The sequence below is a fragment of the Caretta caretta genome, chromosome 3, assembly GCF_965140235.1.
Source record: "Caretta caretta isolate rCarCar2 chromosome 3, rCarCar1.hap1, whole genome shotgun sequence".
Lineage (NCBI taxonomy): Eukaryota > Metazoa > Chordata > Testudines > Cheloniidae > Caretta > Caretta caretta.
This window is the reverse complement of record NC_134208.1, coordinates 21,378,026-21,390,041: the sequence shown is the minus strand read 5'-3', so window position 1 is coordinate 21,390,041 and position 12,016 is coordinate 21,378,026. Positions and strand designations below refer to the sequence as shown.

General features: G+C 37.9%; 1 protein-coding gene across 1 annotated transcript in view; it reads right to left on the bottom strand.

Annotated features, from left to right (window-relative positions):
• Positions 1 to 12,016, bottom strand: part of APOB (apolipoprotein B) — a 50,296-nt gene that overhangs the window by 15,259 nt on the left and 23,021 nt on the right. Inside the window, exons 13-25 of the mRNA XM_048845603.2 lie at positions 11,722 to 11,933; positions 11,118 to 11,355; positions 10,359 to 10,535; positions 9,814 to 10,005; positions 8,644 to 8,811; positions 7,263 to 7,474; positions 6,310 to 6,492; positions 5,952 to 6,073; positions 5,067 to 5,277; positions 3,460 to 3,635; positions 3,102 to 3,289; positions 2,699 to 2,844; positions 93 to 466 (exon numbers count right to left, since the gene is read on the bottom strand). Of these exons, the coding sequence (XP_048701560.2) occupies positions 93 to 466; positions 2,699 to 2,844; positions 3,102 to 3,289; positions 3,460 to 3,635; positions 5,067 to 5,277; positions 5,952 to 6,073; positions 6,310 to 6,492; positions 7,263 to 7,474; positions 8,644 to 8,811; positions 9,814 to 10,005; positions 10,359 to 10,535; positions 11,118 to 11,355; positions 11,722 to 11,933 (2,599 nt within the window). The remainder of the gene's footprint in view (positions 1 to 92; positions 467 to 2,698; positions 2,845 to 3,101; positions 3,290 to 3,459; positions 3,636 to 5,066; positions 5,278 to 5,951; positions 6,074 to 6,309; positions 6,493 to 7,262; positions 7,475 to 8,643; positions 8,812 to 9,813; positions 10,006 to 10,358; positions 10,536 to 11,117; positions 11,356 to 11,721; positions 11,934 to 12,016) is intronic.

The window sequence follows — 12,016 nt, the reverse complement described above, 5'->3', positions numbered from 1 at the left end:
TTGAAAACGAATGTGCTTTTCATAGTACATATAAAATATAGATATTTTAAAAGTAGATTTAAAAGTATAATACTATTAACAAAAATTCTTACCTTGCACATTGTATGAAAGTAGGTCGAAAACAGAATCAGCTTTCATCAGATAACTAGTTCTCATACTGGAAACATTATCTGTGGTGTTAGCCACTGTATAAGATGCAGACCAGTTGTAATAATTGCTATATACATTTGTAGAAACCTCTAACTTGCCCAGTAAAGGCACACGGAGTTGGTAGGACTCTGGAACAGTAAATAGTGGAAGTCGGTACTCCTGAGATGGCACATTTATTCCAATTGATTTCATTACCAACTGAGGTGTTTTTACGGTCTTTGGCAGACTTATGTCATGCGATGATCTTCCGCCAAATGGCAATGGGATGTTAATTATAACATTGTCCTTGTTCCAAATATATTTGATCCGGCCATCACTGTAACACAAAAGTTACCCACTATGTAAAACTCTATGAAACACACAAAAGTAGTTATTATTAATAATGATAATGAGGTAATTCATATATACATTAATTTTAAGGGAAGAAAGAACTATTATGATCATCTAGTCTGAGCTCAGCACTCCACATACATTCACTAATTAAACCTTTTCCCCCAAAGATAAATTGACTAGACCATGCTGGTTGCTTCTCTAATGAGTTTTTCCAAGGAAGTTAAACACAAGACTCTTATTTTGCTCCTTATTTTCTACTCTAATGAATACTTTGCACCTGCCATTTGAGGATCTTAATCTGCTTTATGAACATTAATGAACAGAGATGTTGGTATGGGAATGGGTGTCAGAGACAGAGTGATGAAAGTATAATATGCATTTTATAAATGAGGAAACTGAGGCAAATACAGAAAAAGTCTTTTGACCAAGGTCACATTCTATATAAAAAAGACTCCACTTTCCTAACTCCCAGAATAATGCCCTAAGTGCTCCAATTGGTGTGTCTTGATTTGAAACCCTTCCTCTCTGATGTCATTGCCACACTTATGCAATATGGTATTTGGAATAGTAGAAAAAGGGATCTGTTCATATTCATGTGAATAAAAGTGATATGTTTGTAGAGTATTACATCAAGGACTTCATTATTATTATATTCTATGATAGTTCCTGGTTATTTGAATATCTCAAAATTTAATTAATTTTAGAAGACATTATTTATTCATCCAAAAATTCATACTGGAAAGTGTGTTGATCATTACACACTACTCATTACTCATCTTTCAATACCTGTTATTGTTTTTCTTTAAAAGTTCCAGCCATCCAATCAGAAACAATACCATGTGACTGTGAAAAACTGACTGGCGGCTGTAAACAGGGAAGTTTGGTGGTAGTGTGGGATATTGTTATGCACAGAGAAAAATGAGAAGAAATTGCATTGTAATTTATAAGATCTGTACTTTTGGCAAGTTCTTTTTGTTGTTGTTTGTCTGTATCTGTTTCTCTAACCTGGCTGTAGATTATACGATGTTTGGGACAGAGACTGTCTGCTATTTTACGTGTGCTCCGTGGCTGGAACAACCAGGGTTGGAATCTCTTTGTGCTACCAGAATATTAATACTTATAATTTAATGCTCCATTGCACAGCACAAATAATGAATACCAAATAGTCAAAGTGAAGTTTCTAACACACATGGGCTGAAATTGTTTGAATAAACTGTTCTGTGAATACTAACAAATAATAGATACATTTGCTGAAATCAAGACAGATTCATAAATAATTTGCAAACAGTAAAAAAGGGCTATATTCACAAGCATGATTTGTAATGAATTATTCTATCAGCTGTACTTGATTAAGGTTGTTGTTCTCTACAAACCAATAAGGACCACTCCAGAATTGGAGAAAATATTGACCAAGTCCATTGGCACATATGACTGTCTACAAAACAGTTTTACTGAAGCACAAGAATTGGAAATGTATTAGAACCTTGGGGTATCAGAAAATATGTTATATAAAATATGGTCCTAAATGTCAGTCAGATACCAAAGGGATGAATATGGTGCAAACTTCAAGACAGATAGATTAGCTAGGCAGAATGTGTGCTGTTGAATGGAAGTGAATGGCACCAAGGAGCAATCTGAAAGTCATGGAATCCCAAATACAAAGTTGTGATTTTTAAGAAATGGCCAATAAACCAGAGGCACTGAATCTGAAATGGTTAACAAAAATGTAGTGTAGGGCAGCAGAATTACCCACTGTTATAATAATGGGCATAGTTGGTAAGACCATAGGAGAAAGATCACTTGGTTCCCAACCCATATTCTGCCCACGAACAGACTGAAAGCAATGAAGATGCTTTTGCCTAATATTAGCTTCACGTTACCACAGTGAAAAAAAGCATAAAAAAAACAATTCATTTTCTGCTAAGGGATATGGAGTGCATGATATATTTATATGTGATGGGCCAGATCATCAGCTGGTGTAAACTGGCTTCAGTGGAGCTATGGCAAATGTCACTAGCTAAGGCTCGGCCCCTGCATATTAAATGTATATGCCATTTAGTAAACATAATTATATATCTCTGCTCTTACAATTCTTTGTTATGGTCATTATGTGCTATTGTCTAAAACAAAATCCAATCATATTTTAAATAAAAAATACATGACCAAATTTCCAGTTTCAGTTCCCTGTGGTGACTGTTCTTATTTCTCCATTTACCTTTTCAGGAAGAGTTCTTCTGGAATGGTAATATCAGGCAGCCCCATTGTCTGAATGTTCAGTTCTTGCAGTCCATTTAGCTTATCTTGTAAAGTTTGGGCATAGGGAACATCCTTGGATGCCTTCTGCAGCCAGGTACGGGTTGCCTGCAATGACACAGTGGATGTGTTTTCCAGAGTAGTATGAAATAATTGTTAGCTTTAAGCCAGTGGGACTACCCATGTGTTTAAAGTTAAGCACATGATTGTGTGCTTTTCTGGAGAGGAGCAGATAGACCTGATAATGCAACTCTTCCACACACAAGTGACTATTTACACAAGCAGTCCCAGTAAAATGTGTTGGACTGCTCTTCAGAGTTGCATGATCAAGCTATAATATTTTTAGAATAAATATTCACACTTACCACGATGAATTGTGAGACAATGTGCCGCAATGTCATATCTGTATTGGCCACTTTCCGGTCCAGCAGCTCATTGGCATGCTTCTGTAAAGCCTTCGGGTAGTCTGCAAAGTCAACAGGGAAGTTGGCAGACATCTTTTTCACTGCCGTGCTGGTGCCTGAATTCCACTCTAGTTCAATCTTCTCATTATCTGAAAATCATGAATTCGGGGTTGGGGGGAGGATAAAAATTAACAAAATCACGTTACTCTTGTATGGCTCACCGTGTATAGAGAAGTACTAGATAATGGATGTAACAGGAGATTACATATATGGTTTTCACATATGGGTGAAGTTTCTATGTCATGATAAATGCCCATACCGTATCTGAAAACAACTCTCTCTGAAATTGAGTTCCCATAAGTTGTTGCAGATGAGTCCATCTGAAGAGAAACCCTGTTCAGTGAATGATGAAGCAATGCTTCAGTTCTGAGTTCAGTCCGTAGGCGAGGGATAGAAATGACACCTCCCAGCATTGCATCTTTCTTCCCATCATATCTGTGAAAGCAAAATAGTAGCAAATGTGAATGTCACCTGTTTGGCTACACTATGGAGCAATTATAGCATTTAAAACTGCAAAAAGGAATTCTGGGTGGTACAAAGAATGAGTTTATTTGGACCTAGGAACTTGACCCTTGAGCTATGGAGTGCTCTGAATTCCCATTGATTACGGAAAATTATTATAATACTATTGTGGAGCTCTTTCTGTCCAGGTATATATGGGCCAAATACTAAAATCCTTACTCAGGATAAACTCCCAATGATATCAATAGTAGTTTTATCTAACAACTGAGTAAACACTAAAGCATTTGGCCTGCTATGGGCAAGAGTCTACTACTGAGTCAGATCTTCCTCTAGCTTAAGGATTGTTACGCCACTGTAACTTTGCTGACTTGAGTAGACTTGATCGTGATTTTACGTTGGTGTAAATGAAAGGGAATCAAGGTACTTGAACTTTGTTAATGCCACTGGTGTTACAGGCAGCTCTGCATGAGGAAGATCCCTGGGGCAGCATCAAGGTAAGAGAATTCTGTTGAAGAATGAAGGGTATTAAAGAAAGTGAGCAGTTCACTTCACTGTGGCTCTGTGACAATTTTAGGATGAAGGGAAAACTGCCATTAATTATAAACTCTTCCATAGATGCTACAGGAAATATTCTTACCATGAAGAGTGGGGATTCTTACAGATAGCTCTCTGATGTTTTTATTCTTATTATGTATTGAGTGCCAATGGCACACTTGACATTCTACCAGTATAACAGAAGATATGGGAATTACCTCAAAGAATTTGTAACCAAAATTATATATGCCATATATAGTGTGAAGGATCCATTCTGAAGCTGGATTATACTTACTTTCTTTTTATTTATCTGTGGTGGATTATAGATGAATGGCTTTATGGTAGAAGTGTGTTTTAAAGAGGGATTTGAACGAAGAGAGAGAGAGAAGTCACATGGTGCATGTAGATGATGGACAATCTCTGTGTATCTAGAACAGGGGTTGGCAACCTTCAGCATGCGGCCCATCAGGGTAATCCACTGATGGGCTGCGAGACATTTTTTACGTTGACCGCCTTCAGGCATGGCCCCCCGCAGCTCCCAGTGGATGCAGTTCGCCATTCCCAGCCAATGGGAGCTCTGGGAAGTAGTAGCCAGCACGTCCCTGTGGCCTGCGCTACTTCCCGCAGCTCCCATTGGCTGGGAACGGCAAACTGTGGCCACTGGAAGCTGGGGGGGGGGGCAGGCCTATAGACGGTCACTGTAAACAAAATGTCTCATGGTCCACCAGCGGATTACCTTGATGGGCTGCGTGCCGAAGGTTGCCGACCCCTGACCTAGAAGAACGTACTCCTGAAAACCCTACTGTTAATAAAATATTCAGTTACCTCGTTTCAAAATATTCGGAATGTCTTACAGGGTCTTGGGATTACCTTATGCGACCAGTAAGAGTAACTTCAGGAATCTTCTTGTTACTGATGTCTAAGATAAAGGTATATGCCCTCATTTCCAGAGTAGATTCATCATTGACTCTGAAGTTGGTACCAAAGTCAATATCAAATTTTGGAATTTGCACATCACTGGTCAAAATCTTCTTGTCTCTGTTGTATCTGAAGGTCAGTGTGGCCTCAGTTTGTCTTGCACCTGAAAAATGAAACATTAATGATGTCTTTTTAGGCTTTTATAGAAGGAAGGATGAAAAAAATGAGCATCTGAAAATAGCATTACCCCAAATATCTAAAGCAGACAGTGAAGAGAACAATTTGAGTACACAAGTTGAAATTTGCTCTCCTTGTTCTTTCAAATTTCTAAGGATTCCATCCAACCTATTGGAGTCTCTGTATTGTCTCTAATGACCTCTCTGCTTGCTCTCTCTCTTTATCTATCACTGATCTCCTTCAGTTTGTCTCTCCATACAATCTGATATTGGTGCAAATCTTTTTCTGTAACAGATTTTCAGTATTTCTGTGCATTATTGACTAACCATTTATTTTCATATTTCACCTAACAATGTATCTTTTCTCTTGCTTATAGGGTAATTTCCCTTCTTTATTGCTTTCATGTATCAATGTAATTTTATTATTTAACACAGTAAAACATTTTGAGATGCAAAATATAGTTATGGTCCTTCAAACACCTGTGCACTGGAACTATTCATGTACATAAAACTGAGGACATGCATTTGCAGGTTTGGGTACAAAAATTGTTTTGTATTGTATGTTGTAAATAGCAATGCTAATTTTGTTAATCTGATTTTTCTTAATGGCAATGTCATAATTCAAAGATGAGCTAAATCTGATTGTTCTTTAGATTCTTACCTTTTGCCTCAGTGGTAAATTTCAAAGTGTCTACCAGGTCATTTCCCTCTCTCTGTAGCCCATAGTTAGCATTTGCAGAGTATTCCTGTACTTGTCCTGTAGGCTGTATTTCAATTTCAATCCTAGAGAATTCATAATGGGAAAAAGGTAATCTATATTAGTAACTAACAAATCCAATTAGTATAGCAAAAGGTAAAAATCACCTCAATTCCCATCCATCTTGTTTCTGAGTTGATCCTGCCTGTCTTTTATTAAAGTACATGAAAAAAAAAGCAATATGTACTGCAGCCATAAAAGGGACAGTTGACTTTTGTGGGATAGACAAAAAATAGATACAGTGAAGGATGACATGACTGACCTGGTTTCTCCAGTCAGTGGGTAGTATGGTGCTGCATCTGTGTAGCTGGCATTAGAGTAAGCTACTTTAGTACAGTAATTTAGACCAACGAAGAAAGGTTTGCAAGATGTCCACGACTCTCTGTTCTCAATCAGAGGTGGAATCACTTCAGTTTTGGTTGGAGAGACCAAATGTAATGTATTACTGGAAAAGAAAAATAAGCCTAGTTATTCTCAAGACATGTATCTAAATATTACTGTTATTTGATAAATCCTATTTATTTATGAGATTAGTTTTCAAGTGAAAACCTTCTGAAAAAATATACCTATTACAAGCTTAAGAAAGCCCTGGCTTGGATGATTTAGTTGGTGTTGGTACTGCTTTGAGCAGGGCATTGCCCTAGATGACCTCCTGAGGTCCCTTCCAACCCTGATATTCTATGATTCTGTGAATACAGGGCTTTGGAAATAGCAAGTAGTGAGAACATGATAAAATTATTTATTAATAATTATTATATAATAAATAACCTGCATGCATACAGATCCTTTCATCTTAGAATCTCAAAGTGGTTATGATAATTAATTAACCCCCCATCACATAGATATGTATTGCTATTACCAGCATTTTATAAAAGGGGAAATTGAGGCATAAACAGGTTATGTGTCTTGGCAAATATTATGAAAGTGAGTAACAAATTCAGGAATCTTTCAAGCCTTACTCCCAGTCCCTAGTCTGCTCTGACTACTACGTTACACCGAGAAGGAAGTTATCGTAGCTTTACAGTAGCGGTCATTTTCCAGAATAGCAAAAAAGAAACAAACAAATAAAGAAAGAAATCCAAAACAAAAACAAAAAAAGCCTATCACCATCAAAATAAAATCCAGTACAATATTTATCATTCAGAAGCAAAAAAGCAAGAAGGAAAGGAGGATGCAATCTTGAAAGAGCCAATATTCTTATCCAGATCCAAATACCTGAAGCTGAAGAGCTTGGTAGGGTCCTTTGGAGCAGGAATGCTGAGTTTTAATTGTCCGGCTCTCAAACCAACCCGGGCTTCAATTCCAGACTCATGGTATATGTTGGAGATCATCTGCACGCCACTTCTAGCAAATGCTGGGATGTTTACTCCCACATGAGTTATAAACTCAATTGCCATCGAGGGTTTAAGGACCAGGTCTGCTTGCATCTATGGGGCAAAGAGAAAATGATATATTTCATTCCCCAAAGAACATCGTTTAGTTCTGATAATATCAATATAAGAGTAATGTTCTCATTCTTATTGATGGACTAGATCTAGATATTGGTACATTAATTTATCAAATTATGTTGTTATTCAGTAAAGTTTGGTCCCTAAGGGTATGTCTATACTACTCACCGGATCGGCGAGCAGTGATCGATCCAGCAGGGGTCGATTTATCGCATCTAGATCGACCCCCGAGCACTCTCCCATTGATTCCTATACTCCACCACCGCGAGAGGTACAGGCAGAGTCGACAGGGAAGTGTCAGCAGACAACTCACCGCAGTGAAGACACCACGGTGAGTAGGTCTAAGTACGTTGACTTCAGCTATGTTATTCACAAAGCTGAAGTTGCATAACTCAGATCGATCTGCCCCCCCTACCCCAGTGTAGACCAGGCCTAAGACACACTATAGAATCTGAAGGAAAAGGGAAGTGATATTTGTGGGGAAGCAAATATGGGGGGAGATAACTCAGGGACAGTGAACTTGCTTTTTGTTGAAGCTGTTCCCACTGCAGAGAGACTTTGAATAAAAAATGGCTGTTTGGAGAGCCTCACACAATTTAAATCCAGTCAGAAGAGACTTTTCTACAGTGGAAGGATTATACTAAGCTCCAGTGAGTAAAAGGTTTGACAAATAGGAATGGGTCCAAAGATCTATCTAAACTTTCCCAATGTATAAGACCACTCAGGCTCAAGGTTTTAATTTGGCTGATAACCAAAATAGGGGCCAGATGCAAAATCTGGATGCAGATTCAAAAATTTACAACCCCAAATTTCAGAGATGTTTGGATTGGAGATTTTGTTTCAAACCTATTTCTGGTGACTCAGGATTTCAGAGAAGTTAGCCTGTTAACTTGGGTTAACTTGGATGAATAATCTTAGATAGATATATAAAACCCAGGTATATTTTAATATTTGTTTTGTTCAATTTATTATTTTAATATTGCCCTCACCCAATGACAACCTGGAAGCTTTGTAATTAATAATTTAATCTTTGTTTCTGGAATATTCTTTATTATCTTTGACAATCTGCTGATATCTCTGGTTTTTGCCCAAAGGAGATGGCACACTTGTTAGGGGAATGTAATATTGTGACAGGAATTAAGACTCACATTCTTTGGTTGAATCTTCACCCCAGCCTTGGCTCCAGGAGTTGCAATTCCAGACAAAGCAACTTGGAGCTGCAATCCTGCTCCAGTTGGGAGCTCAAATTCATTGTCCATAAAGATGTAGTGAACAAATAAGTCACCCTCTGTACCTTTTGAGATGGCCTGCACAATCTGTGAATCAAATAAGGAAACACTGAATAATGAAGTACTTTAATATAGGCTTTGTGACATTAAAATGAATCCTAGGATGAGGTATAAAGGACCTTTTAAAAATATCCTTTAATCATAATCACGTAATCTAAGACTATAATTCTTATACAGTACAGAGACCAAGACTGCACAAAACTATTACTTTATGAGGCACAAATAAAAACATTCGCAAAGAACATTTATCAAAATCTGGCTTTTAAGAAAAATTGATACAATAATTTCTTCACCTAAATCTGAGGAAACAATAGTGACCACCTGCTTATATGGTGATAGGCGTAATATAATTACTTAGGTGGATCAGATTAGGTAGAAGGGTGAAATCCTAGCATCACTGAAGTCAACGGTAAAACTCCGACTGACTTCAATGGGGTCAGGATTTCACCCAATATCCCTAAAGTGCAATACATTTTCTTTCCTTTTAAATATTATAAAACATTAAAAAAATTTCCTCTATACTCTACCTCCATAATTAACACTTTAGCAAAATAGCCATAGACAAGCATTAAGATTTTAGTGATTACTCCCATGTTGGTCTCAATCCTGCAATGGGATCCTTTGGAGTCAATAGGTGCATACTTGTGTCTCAGCAGACTCCCACTGGCTTCTCTGGGACTCTGCATGGATCTCATTGTTGGATTGGATCCCCGGCATGTGAAATCAAATGGAATAAAGATACAGAGATAATCATGATATTGAAGGCATTGTTGTGAATCTCACATTCTTCTGTTGTCGAGATGCACAATTAGATGGATATGTTCCAATGGGAGTTAGGCACCTAAATAACTTTGGGGATAGGGCCTTTGTCTTTTTTTGGCTAAATTTTGACACTACATTTTAAATAATTTTCTTTTTAAGTGACTAGTACTCCATTCAAATATCTGCTTTATTTGGAAGATAAATATAAAAATATCTGATAGAAAAACCTAATGTGAAATATTTTCATTCTGCACTTGAGAAACATACCTTTTCTGGAATGGCCTGCAGAGTTTTAATGCTCTTTAAAATCACATTTCCCATTAGCTTGAAATCGTTGAGTTTCATGTACCCAAGTTCTTCTCCCAGGATTCGGAGGTAGGCCCTAGCTTCAGGAACTTCTTTGTTTCCCATTTCTTTTATCAGTTTTTCAAAGTTCAGCATTATTCCTTTCATCACATCCTGAGAATTCAACAAAAAAGTACCTCAAAATGAAATCCCCTTGTAACAAGTCTGAGAATTTGATACACCTAGTACAATTACATAATGGCTTCCAGCTGATCTGCACACATAGCCTGATTGTAGACAGAACTCAGGAACTTTGGTTCCTAAAACAAAGGATTCTATGAAATGCAATAAAGGAAAATCACCTTTAGTTAGGTATAACTAGGGATTTTATCTTCTGTAAGTTAACCACGAGAGGACAATGGTCCAGATATACAATACATTACACATACCGGAAAGTACTGCACACAGATTTATGTGTGTGCTAAATATTAATAAAACACTGTCCAAAGAACAGTCTGAAAGTATACCTGATCCTGTCTGTCATTCTTGGAGTAACCAAAATAGTCAAAGAGCACCTTGGAGACATGCTCTGGAACTCTGCCGTCAATCCAGTACAAAGCCTTACTGGCACTGTCGGGAAAGAACCCTTTCTGCCCAAACAATGCTTCTAGCGTTGGCTCAAAACTCTTCCCATCCATGCCAATCTGAAACACAACAAAACAATGTAATGACTGAAACAGATTCCCTGCTTCTAGGGAGTTTTACAGCAAAGAGACTCTCTGGTGAACAAATGGTACATTTTCAAATGTACACTGCAATTACAGAAAGCTATAGAGAAGATGCATGCATGCAGCTGGGGAGCAAAGCATTTGATCTCTCTTTGGGTGAAATTCACCCCCACGCACAGCATCAGCACAAGACCTATGAATTGCTTACATCCCTCCCAAACCGTAATCTGAGTGCTCAAGTGTGACATTAGTGTGACAATGCACTTCAAGTGGGGCTGTTGCATAGGGGTGAATTTTACGCTTAATGAGATCTTGAATGACTCAACCTAAGCCTGAAATGCTCCCAGACATGATGGTAATGGGTGCCAAGAAAGGGCCAGTCCGATCCAAAGCCCACTGAAGTCAATGGTAGGGCTCCTTTTGACGTCAATGGGGTTTAGATCAGGATCTTAGTGCTTGTAAAAATAAAATATTTAGTCACTGCAAGTCAGTATAAGCAAACAGAAAGAAAATATGTAAAAACTGAGTAACAGTGTAAGGATTTGACATGTGTTGTACCTCAAAGATATCCACTGGGCTAAGTCCATACAACTGCAGAGTAGTTTTTAGCATGGTTTCTTTAGGAATGTAGGTGTTTGGATCAAAGATCAGATTTCCTTCTACTTTGGCTGAGACAGGATCATGCCCGGGCAGGGAAATACGTTTGGAAATCTGATAATTTTGTGAAAACTTTCTGAAGTCATTGGCTGCTGGAATCTGAGATCCTTTAAGAGCTTCTTGTACTTTGTTTTTAAGACTAAGAAAAAAGGAAATTAATTGGAATACAATTAGTAAACATTCCAGAAATCAGTTAGTCTTCAAACAATAATGATTTCTTCTGCCACGTGTCTTGATTGTACTTAGTGAATGCTCTGTACTTGTTCATGTAGTAAAAGCAAGGGTAAGAGCCAGGACCTCAGTGGGTGTAAGCTGGCATATCTGTATTGAAGCCACTGATTTACAGCAGCTGATTATCTGGCCCTCTGACTTAAAATTGTTTTAATAAGGCTATTTCAGTTCATGATTAGTCTTTGGAAAAAAGCACAGAATAGGATCATCTGAATTCCAATTAGGGTTATAACTTTGTTCCTATGTCAACAACGTACAATTTAATTGTACTTACTCGTCGATGCCTACTTCCTCAGAGTCCAAGATGTTGGCAATGTGGGTAGCGACAAAGCTTTTCACTTGTTCACTTTTGTCCCTTAGGAGAGCTCTAATGATCTTGTTGAGATCAGATGTGGAAGGGCCTTTCATCAGCATGAGATAGGCTGCCAGACGTTTGTCAACTGGAGCATCGGCATTTTGGAAGGCTTTAAGAAGCACAGCACGGTCCTGTACCAACAATGAAAGGTACATTAGTGCACTGATAATCTGGCTAGCAGACGATATTGCCAAGTCTCTGATTGGAACATGTT